The sequence below is a fragment of the Numida meleagris genome, chromosome 4 (genome assembly GCF_002078875.1).
Source record: "Numida meleagris isolate 19003 breed g44 Domestic line chromosome 4, NumMel1.0, whole genome shotgun sequence".
NCBI lineage: Eukaryota > Metazoa > Chordata > Aves > Galliformes > Numididae > Numida > Numida meleagris.
The window spans coordinates 12,801,880-12,823,840 of record NC_034412.1 but is presented as its reverse complement, the minus strand read 5'-3'; the positions used below and the strand labels follow the sequence as shown (position 1 = coordinate 12,823,840).

Below are 21,961 nucleotides of genomic sequence, written 5' to 3'. Positions count from 1 at the left end.
TCTCAGGCTCTGGTTTCTTCCTGTGCTAACTGATATGTCATGCTGGTCATTCTGCTGCCTTTGTCAGACACAGTGCGACTGTGACTGAAATATTTCCTCCTTTTTTTTTCTTGCATCTTACTATTTCTCTTAGATCTTTCATCAGCCTCATGGACAGCTGAGCTGTAAACTGCTCCCTGAAGCTTGCTGTCACTTCTGCTATAAGTTTTATGTCAATTCTCTCTTTTTAAATGCAAGTTTGTTTTCTCTCTATTTTTTAAATGTCTATTTTACAGCTTCTCAAACTTTGGACATGTAGTCAATCATCATAAAACAGATTTCTGTAACTGTAAACTCCATTGGTATCTACAGTTCTTCCCTCATCAATCTGTCAACAGCCTAGACAGTTAAATTCTTATTGCAGCCCTATCATTCCAGATGTCATTTCCTTCTCCTTTTCTCTAATCCACAAATTATTTTTTTGCAACGTGAAACTGTATGTTTTTTAACTGAATTCTTTAAAGTAATATATTTTGGTCTTGGAATAGACAGAAGGTGCAGTTTTATTACCTCATATGTTTTATAGGGCATATGATTTCTTAATCCATGGTAGCTTGGTTGTATTAGAAGAGGTGGTTTGTAGGTGTTTTACTGAGAATCTAATACACCCAAGTGTGTTTTTTCTTTATATATAGGCCTTAAACAGTCTTATGTCTTTAATGAAGCTTATGGGTCCCAAACACATCAGTTCAGTACGAGTGAAGATGATGACTACACTGAGAACAGCTCTAAGATACAAGGATGACTTTCCAGAACTGTGTTGCAGGTGAACTGATCATGTTCCAAAGCAGTGACATACTTAGCATTTGTCCTTGAATGCACTTTTTTTGTTTTAGGCAATGATCCAAATCACAGAGCTGAAATATTATAGAATACTTTTCACAATTCACCTAAAATGTCTTTATACAGTGAAGCATCATTGATTACTGTTGTGTTTGTGTATTTTCTTGTTTAGAGCCTGGGATTGTTTTGTTCGAAGTCTGGACCATGCATACCTTGGCTCGCTGCTTAGTCATGTGATAGTAGCGTTGTTGCCCCTTATACATATCCAGCCAAAGGAAACTACAGCAGTATTTTACTTTCTCATAGTTGAGAACAGGTACCATACAAAATATTTTCACTTCATTAACTCCTGTAATAAGAATTGCACCAAATGAAAATTGTCCAGTAGCTGAGATGAGAAAATGTAATGTTTTTCTGTGAAGAAATAATTTATTTTATAAAATTTCTACTTTAAATTTCAAGGAGATTTTGAAATTAGACAAGTGATATCCTCATCTGAAAAGATACTCTTTCATTGACCTCATTAAAAATATATGATGGTGTTGCGAAGTTACAGCCTCTTCAGAGTGCCTCCCCCTGCCATCACTGCTGAGCTTGTTTTCAGATTCTGTTTTTTGTTGTTAGAATGGAAAACAGTTTGCATCTACAGACCACACAGAGTAACAATGACTGCTAACATTTATCCTAAGATGGACAGAAGTATACAGAGTGATAATAGGAAGGAAATGAAGTCTTTATTTGATTATTTTACTCATTAGAGTCATAATTATGAAAAGCACAGAATTTAACACATCGTTTTTGCAACTGATCACGCCACCTGAAAAAAATCAAAGTCTAATACAAGTGACTTAAACTGTCATGACTTAACGTTTTTAAGCACAGTGTTGAGTCTTAATTTTTATTTATATTACTTTTTGTAACAATTTTCTTTAGGAATGGTCAGAATTTATATTTTGATTACTTTTGTTGAGTTTTCATTTTCCTTGTATTGTATCATACCAACAGTATTCAAAATAAAAAGAGATGCTATGAATGAAAAGGCTTCTGTTGAAGCCTATGTCATCAAAATTGAGATTGATTTTTTTTTTTTTACTAACATGAAGGAATCTTTTTTGGTTGTTTATTTTCATGTAAGGAAAAGAGGAAATGGTTCAAAACAAAATGGGATTATCCCACCCTTTCAAAGTAAGGAGTATGGGACCTGACTGAGGTGAATGGCAGCTTTGAAAGCAATAGGAAGAATTAAAGAGAGAGTAATTTAAAGTATGGAGAAGAAGTACCTGTTTTATCTTTCAGTAAAAAGAGAAATAAATTGTTTTATACATATAATTAAATGCAAAAATGTGTGGAATTTTTTTCTGCTTTTCAAGTTTTTGTTATTCTAGTTATTATAATTTATTGCTTTAATTTAATGGGTTTTTATGACTTTTCAGATCCAACTAATGTTTGAAATGTTCTTTGCAATATTTCCGTAACTATTAGGGACACAGTACGAGACTTCTTACATGAAATATATTTTCTGCCTGACCTTCCGGAACTAAAAGAAATTCAAGTAGTCCTTCAGGAATATCGAAAGGTATAACTTCTTCTATTTCTTTATTTCCAGCGCCTCAGATGAATTCATGAGGAGTGAGAAAATTGTTTTTAAAAGCTTGTTAAGCCAGAATAGTATTCATTTGCCTCCACAGCAAAACAGGATTTGTGTATCAGAGCAATGTTTTATAGCTTCTCTGAATTCCAACTTTTCATCTTTTTGAGGTAAAAGAATTTATAAGGTTAAAAATCAAGGTTGTTAACAATGGCAATGAATTTGTTGCAAAATTCATTACTTTTAATTTAATCCCGCATCTGTATTCTCTTTTGAGGTAACCAAGTCTGTTTATTTTTATTAATACTTTGTGGTCCGTCCCTTTTGCTTACCTTCTGAAGGCAAGCTAAAGAGATGGGAAGTAGCAAATATTTAGTAGAAATGGGGTTTTTTTGTTTGTTTTTAAGTGTAAACATAGCACCTTTTTGAGGCAAACACTTTAAAAAAAAAACAAACAGGAAAGCAGTGGTATGTGGATATAGCTGAGAATGTAGGTAGGGAAGTAGATGTTTGTATGTCTCCTTTCTTACATTCTTTGAGATGCTGCTTAACTGTGTTCCTGCTAGATTTAACTTGAACTTCTTATGTCATGTCTTGTTCAGGAATCCTCCAAAAGCACCGACTTGCAGACAACACTGCAACTGTCCATGAGAGCTATTCAGCACGAGAATGTGGATGTTCGTATCCATGCACTTACCAGCCTGAAAGAAACATTATATAGAAATCAGGTATTAAAACTCTCTTTGAGTATACTTAGAAATTAACTAAAGGAGCGTCTGAACCATCAACTTTAATGTTATTGTGTGTTTGCATGAACTGTGTTATTCTCCTAAATTTATTAATCTAGATATTTCTTAATATGAAAGGCAGAAGGGATTCTTTTCCATCATGTCACCATATAACAGAACTTTCAAATCCTGTGTGATGCTGATTCAGCAAGGGTATTGTTATATTTCTTGCCCTTCCTAAATGTGAGAGAAGATGTATCTAAGAAGTCATTTTCCTCAGTTCATTCTGAGGGTTTGTTCTTTGTTAGAACATGTATAGCTTTTGCATCAGGAGTCCAATACATTAAAGCAAGAAATTTTGAGATTATATATCTTAAAGAAGTAAGTTGTTTGTGACCACCTCACACCATTCTTGGTTTTTTCTTTCTTCCTTCTTTGCGTTCCATCATTAAAAACTTGAATCTGTTGGTCACATTCAAATAAATTCTCTGGCCATGTACCAATTGGAAAGATACTGCTTTACAAATCTATATGTTTATTATTGAGTTATAGTTATTAAAATAACAATACCTGAATGACAAACCTAACATCATGGGCAAATAAAATCTGACATAAGAGATGATTAACGTGGTTGTAGAGAAACTCATCTTTCTTTTTTTTTTTTTTTAAACTTCCTAGGAAAAATTGGTGAAGTATGTAACAGACAGTGAAACTGTGGAGCCAGTCATCTCTCAGTTGGTAACTGTACTTCTAATTGGCTGTCAGGATGCAAATTCTCATGCCCGGCTACTCTGTGGGGAATGTTTAGGTGAACTGGGAGCCATTGACCCTGGCAGGCTGGATTTTTCAACGAGTGAAACTCAAGGAAAGCATTTTACATTCGTGGTAAGAAGTGTTTCTGTAGTATTTTGTTTGCTATTAAATGTTTTTGGGATTTCATTTGTTTATTTATTTCAAGTGTGTGGGATTAGGAAACCTCTTAGCTTTAGGCTCTTAGAAAATCTCTCCCTGCTTTGTCATCTAAAACCAGCTGAGAGACAGACTTCAAAGTGACTATCTGGGGATAAAAAATACAGCCGTTACTTTGTTGTAATAAAATTGGTTTTGTGTTTGTGATTGAGGCTGGTGTGGAGGATCCAAATTTTGCCTATGGATTATTAATGGAACTGACTAGAGCATTTCTTGCTTATGCTGATAATGTTCGTGCTCAGGATTCTGCAGCATATGCCATTCAGGTAAGATACAATGTTAGATCTTCTTTTATCTTCCTATCACAATGAACACAGAATTATGCAATTTTAAATACGTACGTTTTGAAGTATGTATTTAAACATTTGAAACATCGTCTGGTACAGTTTTAAATGACAACGTAAAAAGTGATAGTGATTTTTTTCTTTAAATTCCTCATTGCTCACTTGCCCGTTAGAATTCAGGACAGTTGACAAATTTTATCTTAATAAGAGCATAAGTTTGCTTTTGCCGTGTTATCCTAGGAGACACATGATATTTCAGAGGTTACTAACAGTCAGTGTATAGTGATTCAAGGAGTAATTCCAAGACTGCTGACTTAAAAATTGTGCATGTAGGCAGAGGTGAAAAACAGCAAGTATTCCTAAGAGGGCTTCTGCTTACTCTTGTAAGAGGTCACAGAAATCGAGTCGGCTCTAATTTTAAGACAATAGTCTTCTGTGCTGGTTTGCTAACTCCAGGCTGACTTTTTTTATTTTTTATCTTTGTGAAAGCTACAATTTCACAAGCTTTGTGAAAGGACAATTTCCTAGCTCCAGTAGAGGATGGCCCCACGTGGTTAGTGGATTAAATTAGTTCCTGCACAAGAAGGATTCAGACTAGCTTCTAGGCGTTGTTTATTGGCAGATGTGAAGAAAGTGAGAAAATGTGGCCCAAACACCAACTAGAGAATCTGGGAAATCAGTAGTTAGTTAAAATCAACCCATGGTTAGTAACAACATTCATCCAAATCTGGATTAAAGTTTTGCAGATATAAAATTTTTGACCTTGATATTCTTTAATTTGTATATCATTACTTCTGTGTGTATACCAGTTCTCTTTATAACTGTGGTCATTAAATATTTTTAATGCTAACTTACTCATGTAAACTATGTCTTTACAGGAGTTATTGTCTATCTATGACTGTAGAGAGACAAACAGTGACTGCCCAGGCTCCAGACTTTGGAGGAGATTTCCTGAGCACGTGCAGGAAATCTTGGAACCTCACTTAAATACGCGGTATAGGACAACTCATGCAATTTCTTTTCATAAGAGTTTTAAAACCATTTTTTCTCTTCCAAGCAGAAATCAGTCTCAAGACTGATTTCAACAGCACTTTGAAGTATACTTTAAACTTCTGGTAGCGTGTTAGATTGTTTTATTTCTAGATGTTCTATAATAAAAACATGTTGACTACTGAAAGTGTTAATTTTTTTTTTCTTTAAAAATTCAGAAGAGGAAATCCTAGGATTCCAGCTAGGGAACTTCATAATGAACTACATCCTTTTTTTTTTTTTTTACTATATATATTTATTAAAATATTACTTTATTAAATAGATATTTTAAAATTACAGGTACAAGAGTTATCAAAAAGCTATAGATTGGTCAAAGATGCAGAAGCCTATTTACCTAAGCAAATTAGGTGACAATTTTGCAGAATGGTCAGCAACTTGGGCAGGTTACCTTATAACAAAGGTAAGAGAATAAGTCTGCTTTATATATTGGTATATACACAACACAACATTTTAACCTAACTTCTGTTTCTGAAAGTGAAGGGTGAGGGAAATAACCCTTTTGTCTAGAGGCCATTTATAATGCATACTGCAGACTTCTTGCATCATCCCAGTAAAGATGCACCTTTCCTTCCCTAACACTGTTGCTTGCTGGATAGACTTAATGGATAGTGTGAAAGCCAAAATTCTAGGAATTTTGTCCAGACTGTTGTGTAGCTGAAGGTACTAAGAAATGCCTCTGAAAAGTGTCTGAAATGCCTCTGGAAAACCTTGAGTTACCTTCTCAGTCTCTGAAAGATTTCTTTCACTTCACCACAGCTCACTAGTCCCAGCGCATAGAAAGTACTTATCTGTCTTTGTTCCTTTCTTTTCCCCTTTCCAACAACTTAGTGGCCCAAATTAGTTCACTAGCTAAACTGATCTCTTTCTATATCAAAGACAAATTGATTGTCTTTCTAACTTTCATGTTTTAAGTGCAGAAAAGGGGCTAAAAGCAGTAGTAGACTCTTAGCCTTATTTTTTTTCTTGCCAGTGCACGTTCTCATTGATGTAGAAAACAAGAGTGGAACATGCAGACAGTACTTGCCTATTTTTTTGTGGTATCAGCAATCATCTAATAGCAGCCATCTGGCATCTCTGTTGCAGGTTTAAGTCTGATTAATTTTTTGTAGGAGACTAGTATCTTAAATTCTGTTCCATCAAATAATTTTGTAATTGTCAACAACTAGAAATCTATTAATTATTCAGGCATTTGAAATTATGCTTTTCATGGAAATACTGTTTTTCTGTAGGTACGACATGATCTTGCCAGAAAAGTGTTTGATTGCTGCAGTATTATGATGAAGAATGACTATAAAGTGACAATTTATCTGCTACCACACATCCTTGTCTATGTTTTGCTGGGATGCAGTCAGGAGGATCAACAAGAGGTAAGATGTATCTATCAGTCGTTCTTAATGGGAGCTTTCAGGAACTGTTCTTTCTAAGAACTGATCAGCTCTGCATAATTACTGTAGACCTCCATGAACAAATTATATAGGTCTTAAACAATTTTTTTAACCTCCGTTTTCCATGGGTTTATTTCTGATTCTTATGGTTATTTCAGCAGGGCCTAGGAGAAGAGCTGCTGTGTAGTTAATTATGATTTAATTGTATTTACAGCAGAATTGCAGCAGCATTCATTTGTTTTGAAACCTAAAATTCCAGTGATTGTGATTTATTTTTTTTCTGAATCCAAGGGGATGCTTTTCAAAGATTTATCACTATACAGAATCTTCTGATGGCTGCTTCTTGGTTTGTCATTTTTTCCTCTTAAGATCGCAAGACAAAGAGTTTATAAATAAAGCCAAAATTATTAAAATATTCAATTAAAATATTTAGTGCTTTCATTTAATTTTATGTTAGTTGCGGTTTCCTACTATTTTCATGTCTGTATGGCACTTCTGTCTTTTATCATGTTAATGCTTGTGTAGGTTTACATGGAGATTATGGCTGTCTTGAAACATGATGACCAGTGCAGCAGGAGACTTCAAGACAGTGCATCTGATCTAAGCCAGCTGAGCACGCAGACAGTGTTCTCCATGCTTGATCATCTAACTCAGTGGGCTAGACATAAGTTTCAGCTGCTTATTGCTGAGAAAAATAATAGCAAGTCTAGCAAAGATAGAAGTGATCTAAAAAGTAAGTGATGTTTATTTTATTTAAAGTAGCATTTGCATTCTTCAAATAAACTTCTAGATGTGCCACTTCACATTATGACAATGTAAGAATGCGATTTTACTATGGTGTTACTCTTCTTTATGATTTCTTACTGTCATGTTGTGATTTACTCCCACTCACATAATTTCATTGTTTCGAGTGCCTATTTTAAGAATCATTGAAATTATAAAATGAAATGTTGATTTTTTGGTAGCTTTCTAAAAGTTCAATTTAATTTATTGTATACTGTCTTGCAAGATATAGGAAGCTCAGCAGTATAGTTTTAATGAATTTACTGATGACTGAAGAGAAAAATGTGTGAAGTTAATCAGTTTATCTCACTAAATTTTGAAATGAATTAAGTAAGTACTGATGCATAAGGTAATTCTTACAAATGAAACCTTATTGACAGACTTCTAAAAATGGTTTTATTTTGTAGCTTCAGGCGAGGACTGTGGAGAATACCAGAACGTGACACGCTTTTTAGACCTTATACCGCAAGATACTCTAGCTGTGGCTTCTTTTCGCTCTAAGGCTTACACAAGGGCTGTGATGCATTTTGAGTCATTCATCACTGAGAAGAAACAAAATATTCAGGAGCATCTTGGATTTCTACAGGTTCTGTAGTTCCTTTGAGTGTTTGTTTTGTTTTAGACTAAAAATAGACATATACATGAAGAAAATTTTGTCATATTATTCTTTGAAATGGGAAGAAAAAATGATGTACTCATGCTCTTGCTGTTGGATGCAAGTGTATTTGTACTCTTTCAGCAGTATTTAGCATTTACTCTTGCTTGGCATACTTCCTTTGTATGAAAAGGAAGGAGGAAATCTAGAAGACTGTAAAATCTTGAAAATAGTTAACTTTTTATTATTATTGTTATTGAATGCTTAGCTTTTATTGCTTTTAGTTAACACTATACCTCTTGTCAAAGAAAGGACAGCCAAGTATAAAAATAAGAACGGCAACAAAAACAATTGAAAGAAGGCTGAGTGGTTTATTATAAAGCAGAGAGAGAGCTAATACTAAGGATGTTCAAAAGGTTTCCAACTATTTTAAAGAAATATTCTAACCTGTGAGAAAAGCCTATTGTGGTTTATATTCCTCAGTGACTTTTCAAATTTGCCAAACTGTTTAGTATGATGCTTTTCCGCCATCAATTATCTGCAGCTCCACATATAATTTTAGCATGTAATAACAGAATATTTATTTTGTCCTTTGTTTTAATTTGTATTTTTATTAAGGTATGAATCATGACTGTTGCAGTATGCTAAACAAAAGTAGGGCTCATTTTTGGAATTAAAAAAAAAAGCAAAACAAACAAGTATATCAAAACTGATGTTTACAGTGAAAACTTCAAGCCAAAGAACTCCTATAGAGTAGTTTTCTTTCCATTTTCAATAAGATGTGTGATTCTGAACATGTTATATGCAAAATACCTTCTTGTGGTCTAAGGAGTTGTTTTTGATGTCCATTTGCAATTCTGTTTTTGAATAAAGAAACTGTACGCTGCTATGCACGAGCCAGATGGAGTGGCTGGAGTGAGTGCAATTCGGAAAGCGGAACCATCTCTCAAAGAGCAAATCCTCGAACATGAAAGTATTGGCTTGTTAAGAGATGCCACAGCTTGTTATGATAGGGCTATCCAACTAGAACCTGATCAGGTAAACAGATGACAAATTAATATATTATCTTCCACAATATAATAATGAATACATACAAAGACAAAAATACCTCTTGAGAATATACTTCAGAATATTTAAGTAAAATATGACTGTAAGAGTTTTCTGTGATAGTTGCTGAGTATTGTATTACTATTTGGAAGTGTCTTATCAACTGCAACAAATCTCTCACTGGGTTCATACTGTAATTTGCAGGCTTTGGTTAATAGTTGATGAATGGTTTTGTCCACATTTGTTTCTTTTCTCATTTCTAGATTATTCATTACCGTGGTGTAGTGAAGTCCATGTTGGGCCTTGGTCAGTTATCTACTGTAATTACTCAAGTGAATGGAGTACTTGCAAACAGGTACTATAAGCATTTAATACAATGAGTAATTGAGTAATACAAATTCCTTGTATTAATCCCACCTATTGCTAGTCATCTTCGTGCATTTTCAAGCATTTAAGATTTATCAAACATATCCAGCTAGCAGTGTGAAGCTAGACAACTTTAACTACTTTGTCTATGAATTGCTTATTTTAAGACTTTCACGGATGTTAGTACATTATCTGAGTTGTGTGCTGCATTGAGATGTACTTTAAAGAACAGAATCTTTCATTTGTCTACATCTTTTTACTTGTTCCATAGCTATTCCATAGTGTAGTAGGAAACGTGATTTTAAAGATAGTAATTTTTAAAATGTACCTTTAAAATTAAGTACACTACTTGTAAATAGAATTTGTGGGATGCTGTTTTTATTTTTTCATCAATGCATGTTCTTTGGTTTTATTACATTTTATTAAAAGTAAAGCAAAACAGAATTCATATAGCAAATGTTTGCTATATTTCCAATGTAATATAAAATAAAAGCAACGTATAGGGGAGAAATGAAAAAATTAGTTCTCTTGTTTTCTTTAAATAGGTCTGAATGGATTTCTGAATTGAACACATACAGAGTTGAAGCAGCCTGGAAACTGTCACAGTGGGATTTACTGGAGAATTATTTGGCTTCAGGTAAGAATTAGAATACTCTCTTGAATTTCTGAGCAGGTGTATATGTTAGCCTAATTTTAAATCAAGGGGCAGCTATTGCAATTGTTCAGTTGTGGAGGGAGGAGGGTTGGTTCTGACAGTCTTCTAGATTTTGTGAATATATTTGATTGTGAACTGTATAGTCTTTGAGTGGGAATTTGAAGTGAGTATAAGACCCAATTTTCTTATGAGTTTATTTGGGGTCACAGATGTGGGATGGAATTACTGAGTCTTTCTAAAATTTCTTTAACTATTTCTGAGAAAAAGTTACTCTGAAGATTTTCTGTAGTATGTTAATACAAACTAGCATGTTCTGGTTAAGATGCTAAACAAGCAGAGTTTTGAGAGGCTTTTTTCTCCTCAAAGATGAGAAGTCCACTGCTTGGAGTGTCAGACTAGGACATTTATTATTATCAGCCAAGAAGAAAAATGAAGTTGCTTTTTATGAAACACTCAAGGTTGTTCGAGCAGAACAGATTGTGCCCCTTTCAGCAGCGAGCTTTGAAAGAGGATCCTATCAGCGAGGATATGAACACATTATCAGGTTTCTGAGTTCACTGTTTTCAATATTAGAAATGACATAATCAAATTTATGGTACCAGTATGTATTAATTGTCATTCTTTTGCACACTCAGCCAACTGGCAACCTTTGATTAACTGGGAATTTATTTTTTTCCCCATTAAAAAAAATATTCACAAAAAAATGTTGGCTATATATGGCTATAGTCTTTAAAAATCAGTAATCAAGTTTATGCGCACACTGGGTAATTAAAAAATCGATCATTGTTTTGCGTTCTTGACGTAGTACGTATGGGCCAGTAGCTACCATGAGCTTAACTTCATTAATTTAAGAGCATAGTTTTTGATATATACAATGGCCTAAAAGCATTCCCTTCTTTTATCAGAAAATAATTTTTAAAATTGAAAACTCATCCCTTTTAAGTAGCTTTTAATCAATTTTTGAAGTAAGTAGGATTTTTATTAATAATTATTGAATATTTTTAATTTTAAAAATCAATTCCTTTGCACTGTAGATGCATCTTTATGGCAGGATTATGCATGAAACAAGTCAGTTAACGTACTTTTAGAAAGAAAACAGCAAAACCCATGTAAAACTTGTGTGCGTATGTACGTGTGTGTGTATATACACGTGTATACCTCTATAAGCAATTTTCTATGACTACTTTTGTTTTTATTACCACAGGTTGCATATGCTCTGTGAGTTGGAACATAGTATTGGACCAATGTTTCAGCAACCAGATGGTGAACACGGTAGAGATTCCCTGAATTGGTGTGCTCGTATTGATATGACCCAGAATTCTTACAGAGCGAAAGAACCTATTTTAGCACTGAGAAGGGCTTTGCTTAGTCTTAGTAAAAGGTGAAAGCATGACTGTTTCTTGTCTCTTCATGTTGCATTCTCTGTCAGGTTCTGGCTTTTTGTATGTGTGTCAGAACAGCGAAGATAAAACTGTGGAAATTTACATTGTAGACAAAAGCGGACCTCCTCCTCTACTTGCATTCAAAATGTAAGGAGGAGTGTTTTGTGTAGGAAAAATAAGAGAGAAACAGGAAAAGAGAAAAAGAAAACAACAGAAAAAAAGCGAAACATTACAAGAAAGATTTTAAACAGTTGCTATGTAGTATATAGCTCATCATGAAAAATTGGATTTGTGTTTCAGTACACCGTGATACTCTAAAGCTGCATTTGTGACTAAAATTGTTCATTTTCTGCAAAAATGTCTCTGCAGCCAGGATTACGGTGAGCTTGTTGGTCAGTGTTGGCTCCAGAGTGCTAGAGTTGCAAGAAAAGCTGGTCATCATCAGACTGCATATAATGCTCTTCTGAATGCAGGGGAATCTACACTCTCAGAACTTTATATAGAAAGAGCAAAGTGGCTCTGGTCCAAGGTAAACAAAATAAAAACTGAATTTACTTTCTTACATGCAAGCTAATCATTTTTAATCTTGAATAAGAAAAAAAGGCGCATAATCAGTCTGTGTAAGATAAAATGCATCAACTGGGACTGTCAATGTTCTGATTGCAGTTAAGCCATGGGAATTTTTTGGCATCCAACTGATCATCAACTTTTTTCTTTATCCATTGACTTTTGTGGCAGCTGGATATGAAACCGTTGGATTACCTGCTTCTGTTGATGCAACCTAGAGGAATTTAATTTTCAATTTCTATCCTTCTGACTAATTAGAGAGAGGCAGCAATGGGAGCAATTACTGTGCTAAATCTAACAGGACAATGATGCAGAGATAAGGAAATGTAAGAAGCGTTTGAAGACAATAATATCCAGTGACCACAAGCAGAATATTCTAGAACACTCAAGAATACAGTTTTACTTTTGTAGCTACTGTAAGCTGTTTTACATCTCTCTTATTTAAACTATATAAAATGTTTTCCTCTTTCCATTAGGGTGAGGTTCACCAAGCACTTATTGTTCTCCAGAAGGGAGTTGAGTTATGTTTTCCTGAGAATAAAGCACCATATAATACCAAAAATCAGCTCATCCATGGCCGGGCAATGCTGCTAGTGGGTAGATTTATGGAAGAAACTGCTAACTTTGAAAGCAATGCAGTTATGAAAAAGTATAAGGTAATTCAATATGCTAAGTGTTAACAAGATGGTAGATTTTAATAACATGTCTTTTAAGAAAACTGTCATAATGCTTTCGATGATGTCAACCAAATATAGCATCACTGGGAGTAAGTGGTATATCAGTGTGTAAATCTTGAAAGGATTTAACTATCTGAATTAACTTAAATATAAATTATCAATCAGGGGAAATCTACAATTCCAAAGTAAGGGAACAGGGATACTTAGTATAACTTTACTCAAGTGAAAAATAAAGAAATAGATAAAATACAGGAGTTCATGGATTTTTTGCTGGTTTTTTTTTTTTTTTTTTGATGCACATACAAATGTGAATTTCTCCCTAAAATGCAGAGTGCTCTAAAAAGGCAACGTAACTCTTCATTGTTACTGCTGTCTTTGGTAGTGACTTAAAACTGTTCTTTGCTGAACTATATAAAAACACTAATGCTTAGTGTTCTCTACACTGTTATATTGCCCTGGGAAACTAATGTGGGGGAATGGATATGTCACTTGTTATTTTTTTTTTATCTAATTTATGCCATGCAATTCTGGTGTTTCACTTTTCCAAAACCTTAAAGAAGCACAGTATTAGGTGATCAGGAATTTGATTATTTTTTTAATATTTTAGTTGAGGAATCTTAAATCATCATGTCTTATATTACTTTGCTGTTTCCTAGTCCAAAAGATACTTTAAGAACAGATATCTAGTTTGCACAGGTGTTGGTCCTAGGGCAACCTCCTAATTCAGGAGCCACAATTAATAATTTTCTGCACAGTTAATACTTTTCTGCTGATACTTTGCACAGAAGTAACTAATACAAAAATTTTGTTTCTCTGACAAAGTAACTCTTTTTTGTTACAGGATGTAACACTTTTGCTGCCAGAATGGGAAGATGGACATTTTTATCTTGCTAAATACTATGACAAATTAATGCCAATGGTAACTGACAATAAGATGGAAAAACAAGGAGATCTGATTAGATACATAGTTCTTCATTTTGGAAGGTTAGACTACAGACAAATGATTATTCTATCAAAAATTGTTTTGGGGAATACATTCTTGCAGCAGTTCACACTGATTCCTGACTTTATGCAGTAGTGAAAGAAAATACTACATACTTGATTTAATGATCAGTTCATTTTATTTCTGCCTTCTTATTAAGCAATTGTTGTCTTAATGTGTAAGACAGTAAGTTAAATATTTCATCTGCAGTTCTGATTAACGTAAAACATAACCTGTATGTATTAGTAAGCTTTTAGTTGTTGCAGATGCATTAAAATGCTGAACATAAATTTGTACTCCAGAATGGAATGTATAACAACTAAGGATATAATATTTGTATTGCTTCTTGTATTTGTCACTAACATATTGTGACTTCAACATGTAATTATAGGTCCCTACAGTATGGAAACCAATTCATCTATCAGTCAATGCCAAGAATGCTATCTTTATGGCTGGACTTTGGAGCAAAAGCATATGAATGTGATAAGGGTAGAACATTTTTTTTCATGTTGTATTTCCTGTATCATACTTTTATAAATGTGATTGAAAGAGCAGTGATCGTATTCCTGATGGGCCAGCTATGAGAAAATCATATCTTCTGTAGATACGGGCAATTTGACGGCTGTGCCTCTTTCACATCAGCAATAGACTTCACTTCTCAAAATGTTAATTCCAGCGAAATTGAACTATCTTTAGTTAATAACTAAACATAAAGCTTCTGTAGATTCATTTGCATGTAATGAAGGTGAAAATCTTTCAAAAATATATTTGGTGTTAAAAAAGCATGTCTAGCACTAAAGAATCCAACGGAACCTTTAGTAATTTAGTTTCAAGACTACTTGCCCATACAATTCTTTATAGTGTTTTATTGGGTATGTATGTTTTTAATTGCATTCTTCAACATGGAATACTTTTAATCAGTAGTTAATGATGTATATGTTACTTTTACCATTCCAAAATCTTCCTTCTGCCGTTTAAGATAATCTTCTCTACAGTGATCTGTTTAGAAATATTTCAAAGATAAATATAAAAAAGGGAGAATGCTTATACTCGTATTTGAACATCTGATATTCTTTTGAGGTGTGGTTTTGTTTTATTTTAAGGGTGGAGAGCTTTTCCAATATTGTTTCTGTTGTCTGTGCTTGTTTATTTTGTTTCCATCCATGCTTCCTGGTTATGCTGGTTAATGAAATAGCATATATATATTATGTCGCTGCCTGATCTGTTAAAAATAACTTTATAGTAGGATTTTTTTGTTTTTCTTTTGTGCTTTTTTTTTCTTAGAAAAATTACTAATAAAATCTGTTTCTGTATGCTTGACTTAAATGACTTGATGTTTCAGGTGACAAAAGTAATGAAATCTTATTGTCTTGTGTTTTTCAGCAAGTCGTTCGGAACGCGTTCAAATGAAAAATGATTTGGCTAAAATAAATAAAGTGATTACAGAACACACAAATCAGCTGGCACCTTATCAATTTCTGACAGCTTTTTCTCAGCTAATCTCCCGAATCTGCCATTCTCATGATGAAGTCTTTGCTGTTCTGATGGAGATTGTTGCTAAGGTGTTTTTAGCCTACCCACAGCAAGCAATGTGGATGATGACTGCTGTGTCTAAGGTACCCTGATAAGTATAGCTACGCCGTTATTAACTCTTAGAAACTTAGATCAAATTGCGTGTTTTAACTGCTGCAATATAGCCTCATGGAATAGGTCATCATGCTGTTGTAGCAAAAGGTTTTGCAGTCTAAAGTTCAGAAATTTCAGATTAAATCTAGCCAGTAAGAATTGCCAACTTGCATCCCGAATTGGATGATTTATTCTGGACTAAAATTTGAATAACAAAAAGCTGATGAATTGGGTAGTTATGGAAAACAGATTTTGTTGTTTTTAAATTGAAATAGTTCTTCCAGTTTTATAATCAAATATTCAGTTCTCTGTCTTGATAAAAATGAAGTAAATATATTGCTTTTTTCTAAAACCTGGCTGGTAATAGAGTAATTTAAAAGCAATTTAGAAGGCATGGAGCATTCTGTTTCTGTCAGGCTGGTTAAATAATATTCAGGATACGCTCATATTCTTGAATATTTTAGTCTTTATGTTGTGAGTCCCCAGGGAATGGTTTCAGAAGAGAACGTGAGTGTGCGTGCACACATAGAGTATATCACTTGAGCAATTACAAGTTCAGGCACAAGATTCCAGTTAGAGAACCTCCTGTTGAAGGTATTAAATATGACAAGCAGTGAGTAGAGGAAATATTACTGTTATTACTAGAATTTTTGTTCTTTTAGAAATCTTTTTAATCAATTGTTTCATAAATTTTAACGTCACTCTTTTTTCAGTCCTCATACCCTATGCGTGTCAATAGATGCAAGGAAATTCTAAATAAAGCTATCAACATGAAGGAGTCCTTAGGAAAATTTATTGGAGATGCAACACGCCTTACGGATAAGCTATTAGAACTCTGCAACAAACCGGTACAAAAAAAAAAAATTCATGTCTCTAATAGAATTCTTCACAGATGTTTCACAACAGCTTCTTTGGATAGCTGGCATTAACCAGTACATTGCATTAGAGTAATTTCTGTTACATTGTAGCCACTTGTAAACAATTTTTGGAATTTTTCTCAGTAAAAATATTTTAAAAGTAGGAAATAGTTCTAAATGAACATATTTTAAGTACTTAGTAATACATTTCATGGTGTGTGGGCTTCCCATTATTTTATCCTTTTTTGCATGATTCTATCCATTAACTCCTAGGTTTTACTATAAATATAAGCTGGCTCTGTTGTGATAAACTTATGAACTTGATAATAAAGGTAAAATTATGTAAATGATTTCATTAGTAAGTATTTACGGCCAGAGTGAAAAAGATATGCTGTAAGGGCCAGATATTTTGGATCACATCCATTTAATCTGAAATGAAATTTGTAATTTTTCAGATTATCAAAAGCCATTAGTAGATGTAAAATAGCAATAATACTCTATACGTTTATTTTTAACTTTTTAACAACTTTTTTTTTTTAAGGTTGATGGAAACAGCTCAGCATTAAGCATGAATACTCATTTCAGAACACTTAAGAAATTGGTAGAGGAGCACACATTCAGTCAAATTCTCATTCCATTACAATCTGTAATGATACCAACTCTTCCTTCAATTCCTGGTACGCATGCTAACCACGACCCTTTTCCTGGATGCTGGGCCTACATTGCAGGCTTTGATGATACGGTAAGACTCTAGTTGGCACCTAACTTTAAATTTCATGTTAAATAAATGTACTTTCAGATTATCTTCTCATTTTGCTAGGAATGGAGGAGTGCTTAGGAAACTTCATAATTACCTTCATGGAAAATGAGTGGTTTCTGTCATAATAACATGAAAAGGATATAGCTCGTAGTATTCAGATGAGGTTTTGGTCTGAGATTAATATCCCGTAGCACCATGGAAGTGCTAATATGACTGGTTAAACTTGTCTTTTAAAAGTAGATGTTTTATTTTGTATGATCTGATACGGATGTTAATAAAAAATTTCATCTCTTCCTCAGGTGGAAATTCTTGCTTCCCTTCAAAAGCCAAAAAAGATCACCTTAAAAGGTTCAGATGGGAAATCTTATATTATGATGTGTAAACCTAAAGATGATCTAAGAAAGGACTGTCGGCTCATGGAATTCAACTCTCTTATTAATAAGGTTTGAATTAAATAATCAGGTCCATTATGCTAACCAGCATAAAATGCTGAACTGTCAAACAACAAAAAAAAAAAGGGGGGGAGAGAGGGAAGAATTTAGTTCCTTATCTTGAGATAAAGCTCCCAGGAGGAAGAAGTAAACTGTTGCAAAATATTTCTTCAGTAGCGACTGATAACGCATAATTTGTTACAGACTTGTGAAAACAACTGTATTTGCTCTACTGCAGATAGTCAAGCTTAGAATTTTGTATTATGGATTGTGATTGGAAAACAAATGTGAATAGGATGGTTAATTTTTAATATTTTTCCATCCTGTTATTTATTATTCTCATTTTTTCTTATTTTTTGTTTTTTGTTTCATTTACAGTGCTTAAGAAAAGATGCAGAGTCGCGTCGGCGAGAACTCCATATACGGACCTATGCAGTTATTCCATTAAATGATGAATGTGGCATAATTGAATGGGTTAACAATACTGCTGGTTTAAGAAATATCCTGATAAAACTTTATAAGGAGAAGGGTAAAAAAAAAAAAAATTATATAATGTTTCATTGAGGGGAGGATAGAGGAGAGGAGAGAGAAAGAGAAGGATGTTTAAGTTTGGATGTGGTCCTGGGCTACCTGCTCTAGGTGGCCCTGCTTGAGCATGGCAGTTGGACAAGATGATCTCCAGAGTTCCCTTCAAACCTAAACCATTCTGTGATTCTTACATGTTGTGTTTTGTTTAAGGGCTAGTGCCTTTATTAGTAAATGAGATAAACAGCAAGGAATCAGACTAGATTCAGTCACATGCATCTCTAACTATCTGTAATATATTATTATTCATGTTTGTAGTATATTTTTACTCTTAATTGGAAGATAATTGGCACCTGCCATGAACAATTTCGTAATGAAATATCTGTTAACATAATCACCTTAATATATTCCTGTACTGTTGGCACTAATTCTGAAATGATTGGCATAATTGTATAAGAGAGTAGATGCGGCACTGAATACTAGAAGAGACTGTGGTCTTCTACTTCAAATTTGATCAGTTGTTTCTCATTTCTAGTACATTTATGTGATATGTTGTACCTCATCTGCTGTTTCAGTTAGCACTATCAGTTTTCATTTACTTTCTAGCACCCCACCAGCATCATGTTCTGTAGGTTATTTTTCATTTATTCATTTTATTCAAATGTTTATCATATCTAAAATATCATATTGTGTGTATGAGGCTTTATTTGGGGGGATTTCTTTTGCCTAATTGAGGAAGTCTGTTACAGGTATCTATATGACTGGAAAGGAACTACGTCAGCATATGCTTCCAAAGTCAGCACCTTTGCTTGAAAAGCTGAAAATGTTCAAAGAAGTCCTTCTGCCTCGTCATCCTCCTGTTTTTCATGAATGGTTTCTTAGAACATTTCCTGATCCTACTTCATGGTGAGTGACTGGGATTGGGCTAGCTCAAGAGCATCTACTTGTCTGTTTCGCTAAAAATTAATGATACTGTTGAATAAGACGTAATCAAGGAGGTGATTTTGTCTAATGTATCGGATTCTCATTTGCACAGGTATAACAGCAGGTCTGCCTACTGCCGTTCTGTTGCAGTCATGTCAATGGTAGGTTACATACTTGGTCTAGGAGACCGTCATGGTGAAAACATCCTGTTTGATTCTTTGACTGGTGAATGCGTGCACGTAGATTTCAACTGCCTTTTCAATAAGGTGAGAAGTGCTATCGTGCTGAACTTGCTTTTTATTTTACCTGCATGTAATTTGTAAATGTCTACAATTGTTTTCTTCTTTTTTTCTTCTTTTAAGATATTTGTTGTGTTCTGTCTTGCACTTTGTTTCTTACTTATACACAACAGTATGTGGCACATAAGAAATATATGTACTGCATTAATAGAGGCCAGCTTTTTGATTATGCCAGTATCAGATGAGCTGGTGGACATTCACTGAAATAGCCCCACATTTTATGTTTGTATTTTGTGACTCTCTGCACTACCACCTTCCAACCAAAGATGTAATTATCACATGCAGAATCTTGTTGCTGTGAAGGGTTTCTTTGTGTTCCTAATGTACAGCACAAAAAAAAAAAATCCTATGGTTCTGTAAAAATAAGAAAAATTATGATCAGGGTGGGATTTGGGGTTTAGGTGTTTCTGCTTTGTAAATAAATAAATAAATAAATAAATAGAAGAAGCTTTTGGTTTGGATCATCATGCATATAGCGTACCCTTTTGTATCAACTTCAAGGGAGAAACTTTTGAAGTTCCGGAAATAGTTCCTTTTCGTCTCACTCATAACATGGTTAATGGAATGGGTCCAATGGGAACAGAAGGTCTCTTCCGAAGAGCTTGTGAAGTCACAACGAGGCTTATGCGTGATCAAAGGGAGCCTTTAATGAGGTACAGCAACTGGTTTTGCATAAAGCTCTGAAAAAACTCTCCATAGTCTAAACATCAGAAATAGTAATATGCCAGTTCCAGCATGTCTGTCATGCTGCTCAGTCTTACTACGGCATGCATTTAAATATAAACTAATAGAAATACTCAGCGCAAACTTCAGACTCGGTGGTTTGTTGCTACAAGTAGATAATGATTATATATTAAAAATTTATCCATATTGCTAAAGTTTTTTTAACTTACCATGTGGCTTTTTTGGTTCTTCCTGACTTCAGTGTATATTTACACTTAATTCAAAGTAATCGATGTTCTAATATTTGGCACAGGTACCAATCTTGTCCAATGATTTCAAGCCTTTTTATTTATTTATTTATTTGTTTATTTATTTATTTATTTAGTGTCTTAAAGACTTTCCTTCATGATCCTCTTGTGGAGTGGAGTAAGCCTGTTAAAGGGAATGCAAAAGCACAGGTGAACGAAACTGGAGAGGTTGTCAATGAAAAGGTTAGTCGCAAACAAACACAGCATAAGGTATTCAAATGTCACATGTCCATTGCAGTTCCAATTTGTGTATTTTCTAATTGAAAGCTTAATTTTCCTTTTATTCATTTTCCTTTATTTTAAAATTACTCTTTTTTTCTCTAATTAGTCTATATTTCTGTTTAAGGATAAATATTGTTTTTATTGGTAGAGAATATAATTTATGTACTAAAGAACAAAGCAAAGTAAAATCCATAACTTTGTCCTTAGTATTGCTAAATCATCAATAACATCAACAGAAGACACAGGATAGGCAAGGCTCCTGCCATTCCTTACTCTAAGATGTGCATGTCCTCCAGAATTAAGTAATGGTAATACCTGAAAAGCATTCCACATGTCCTTTCCATGCATATTTTGTGCTTTCCATGAGTGGGCATTTACAAATACATGCCTTGTTACATGTCAAGGAATACTTGATAAAAATTAGGATTTAATATTTATTGTTTATTTTGTAGGTGCTGATAAATACTGTATTATTTATCCAAAATAGAGCTTTCACAAGCTGTAGTTTTAATTTCCCTTTCCTTCTGTAAAAACCTGCTTGATTTTTTTGCTTTAAAAGGAATATTTAGTGAGAAAGGCTGAACATCTAATAGCAGATAAAACTTAAGAAGCACTGATAAACAGAGCAGCTAAGATAACAACAAACTAAGTAGGTCACTCTGAATGTAATGCCTCCTATTTATTTATATGGAAACTACAACAGATACAAGGAGTGCAATAACACTACTGGATAGAGCAAATTCTTAGTTACAAAGCACTGTTTTTCAACATAATCGCTACCATTAGCAATGAACAAGAGCCTACATGCCTCACGTGTAACAATCTGCACCCACGGAGGTGACCTACTGTTGCCCCTGCTGAAATGCACCACCTCACTGCTCACATCCACTGTCTGGTCTCCATAAATGTTCAGCAAGCATCGTTGAATATCAGTGGGTGCCATTTTTTCTGCCTGGTGGAATTCAATTCCACACCTTTGCTTTTTCCAAAATTCCATGTCAGACTCCATTCTGTCAGACTGCCCCTCTGCTGCCATTTGTCACATGGCAGCGAAATGTAATGGGATATTGGTGGGAAGGTTCAACCTTCACTGCTGTATCACCAGTATCTGCCTCTGAAACTGTGGGACAAAATAGGAGACATGACTTTCAGAGCAGCCCTCATACCATGCTGAAGCTATATTCCTGTGAAAAGCATAACTGGGTTATTTGAGCACAAAAAATCTCCTTGTTTTCAAATAATTGCAAACAAGGCAGTTTCTACGTAGCCTTTCGTCTTGTTGCAGGACCACCCACATAGATATATATGTTAACTGTCTCTTTGGATAGGTGCCAGTGTTATGCTTTGTCTTTAAAAGAAAATGTGAGTATAATTGCTATGAACTGACTAAGAGGGCCTCAGAACAGTTTGAGTTCCTCAACACGTTATTAAACTTCGTTTTCACTTGCTAGTAATTTTGGCCTACA

General features: G+C 34.1%; 1 protein-coding gene across 2 annotated transcripts in view; it reads left to right on the top strand.

The window, feature by feature from the left end:
* Positions 1 to 21,961, top strand: part of ATR (ATR serine/threonine kinase) — a 37,605-nt gene that overhangs the window by 14,699 nt on the left and 945 nt on the right. For both annotated transcript variants that reach the window (XM_021394067.1, XM_021394066.1), the window contains exons 18-46: positions 675 to 805; positions 995 to 1,138; positions 2,305 to 2,398; positions 3,013 to 3,138; positions 3,817 to 4,023; positions 4,260 to 4,373; positions 5,270 to 5,385; positions 5,721 to 5,841; positions 6,671 to 6,808; positions 7,352 to 7,559; positions 8,017 to 8,195; positions 9,078 to 9,242; positions 9,515 to 9,606; positions 10,163 to 10,254; positions 10,639 to 10,816; positions 11,477 to 11,653; positions 12,024 to 12,183; positions 12,698 to 12,877; positions 13,740 to 13,882; positions 14,272 to 14,369; positions 15,264 to 15,496; positions 16,220 to 16,354; positions 16,905 to 17,105; positions 17,423 to 17,566; positions 17,933 to 18,083; positions 18,829 to 18,985; positions 19,116 to 19,269; positions 19,804 to 19,955; positions 20,351 to 20,456. In XM_021394067.1, coding sequence (XP_021249742.1) covers positions 675 to 805; positions 995 to 1,138; positions 2,305 to 2,398; positions 3,013 to 3,138; positions 3,817 to 4,023; positions 4,260 to 4,373; positions 5,270 to 5,385; positions 5,721 to 5,841; positions 6,671 to 6,808; positions 7,352 to 7,559; positions 8,017 to 8,195; positions 9,078 to 9,242; positions 9,515 to 9,606; positions 10,163 to 10,254; positions 10,639 to 10,816; positions 11,477 to 11,653; positions 12,024 to 12,183; positions 12,698 to 12,877; positions 13,740 to 13,882; positions 14,272 to 14,369; positions 15,264 to 15,496; positions 16,220 to 16,354; positions 16,905 to 17,105; positions 17,423 to 17,566; positions 17,933 to 18,083; positions 18,829 to 18,985; positions 19,116 to 19,269; positions 19,804 to 19,955; positions 20,351 to 20,456 — 4,296 coding nt within the window. The remainder of the gene's footprint in view (positions 1 to 674; positions 806 to 994; positions 1,139 to 2,304; positions 2,399 to 3,012; positions 3,139 to 3,816; positions 4,024 to 4,259; positions 4,374 to 5,269; positions 5,386 to 5,720; positions 5,842 to 6,670; positions 6,809 to 7,351; positions 7,560 to 8,016; positions 8,196 to 9,077; positions 9,243 to 9,514; positions 9,607 to 10,162; positions 10,255 to 10,638; positions 10,817 to 11,476; positions 11,654 to 12,023; positions 12,184 to 12,697; positions 12,878 to 13,739; positions 13,883 to 14,271; positions 14,370 to 15,263; positions 15,497 to 16,219; positions 16,355 to 16,904; positions 17,106 to 17,422; positions 17,567 to 17,932; positions 18,084 to 18,828; positions 18,986 to 19,115; positions 19,270 to 19,803; positions 19,956 to 20,350; positions 20,457 to 21,961) is intronic.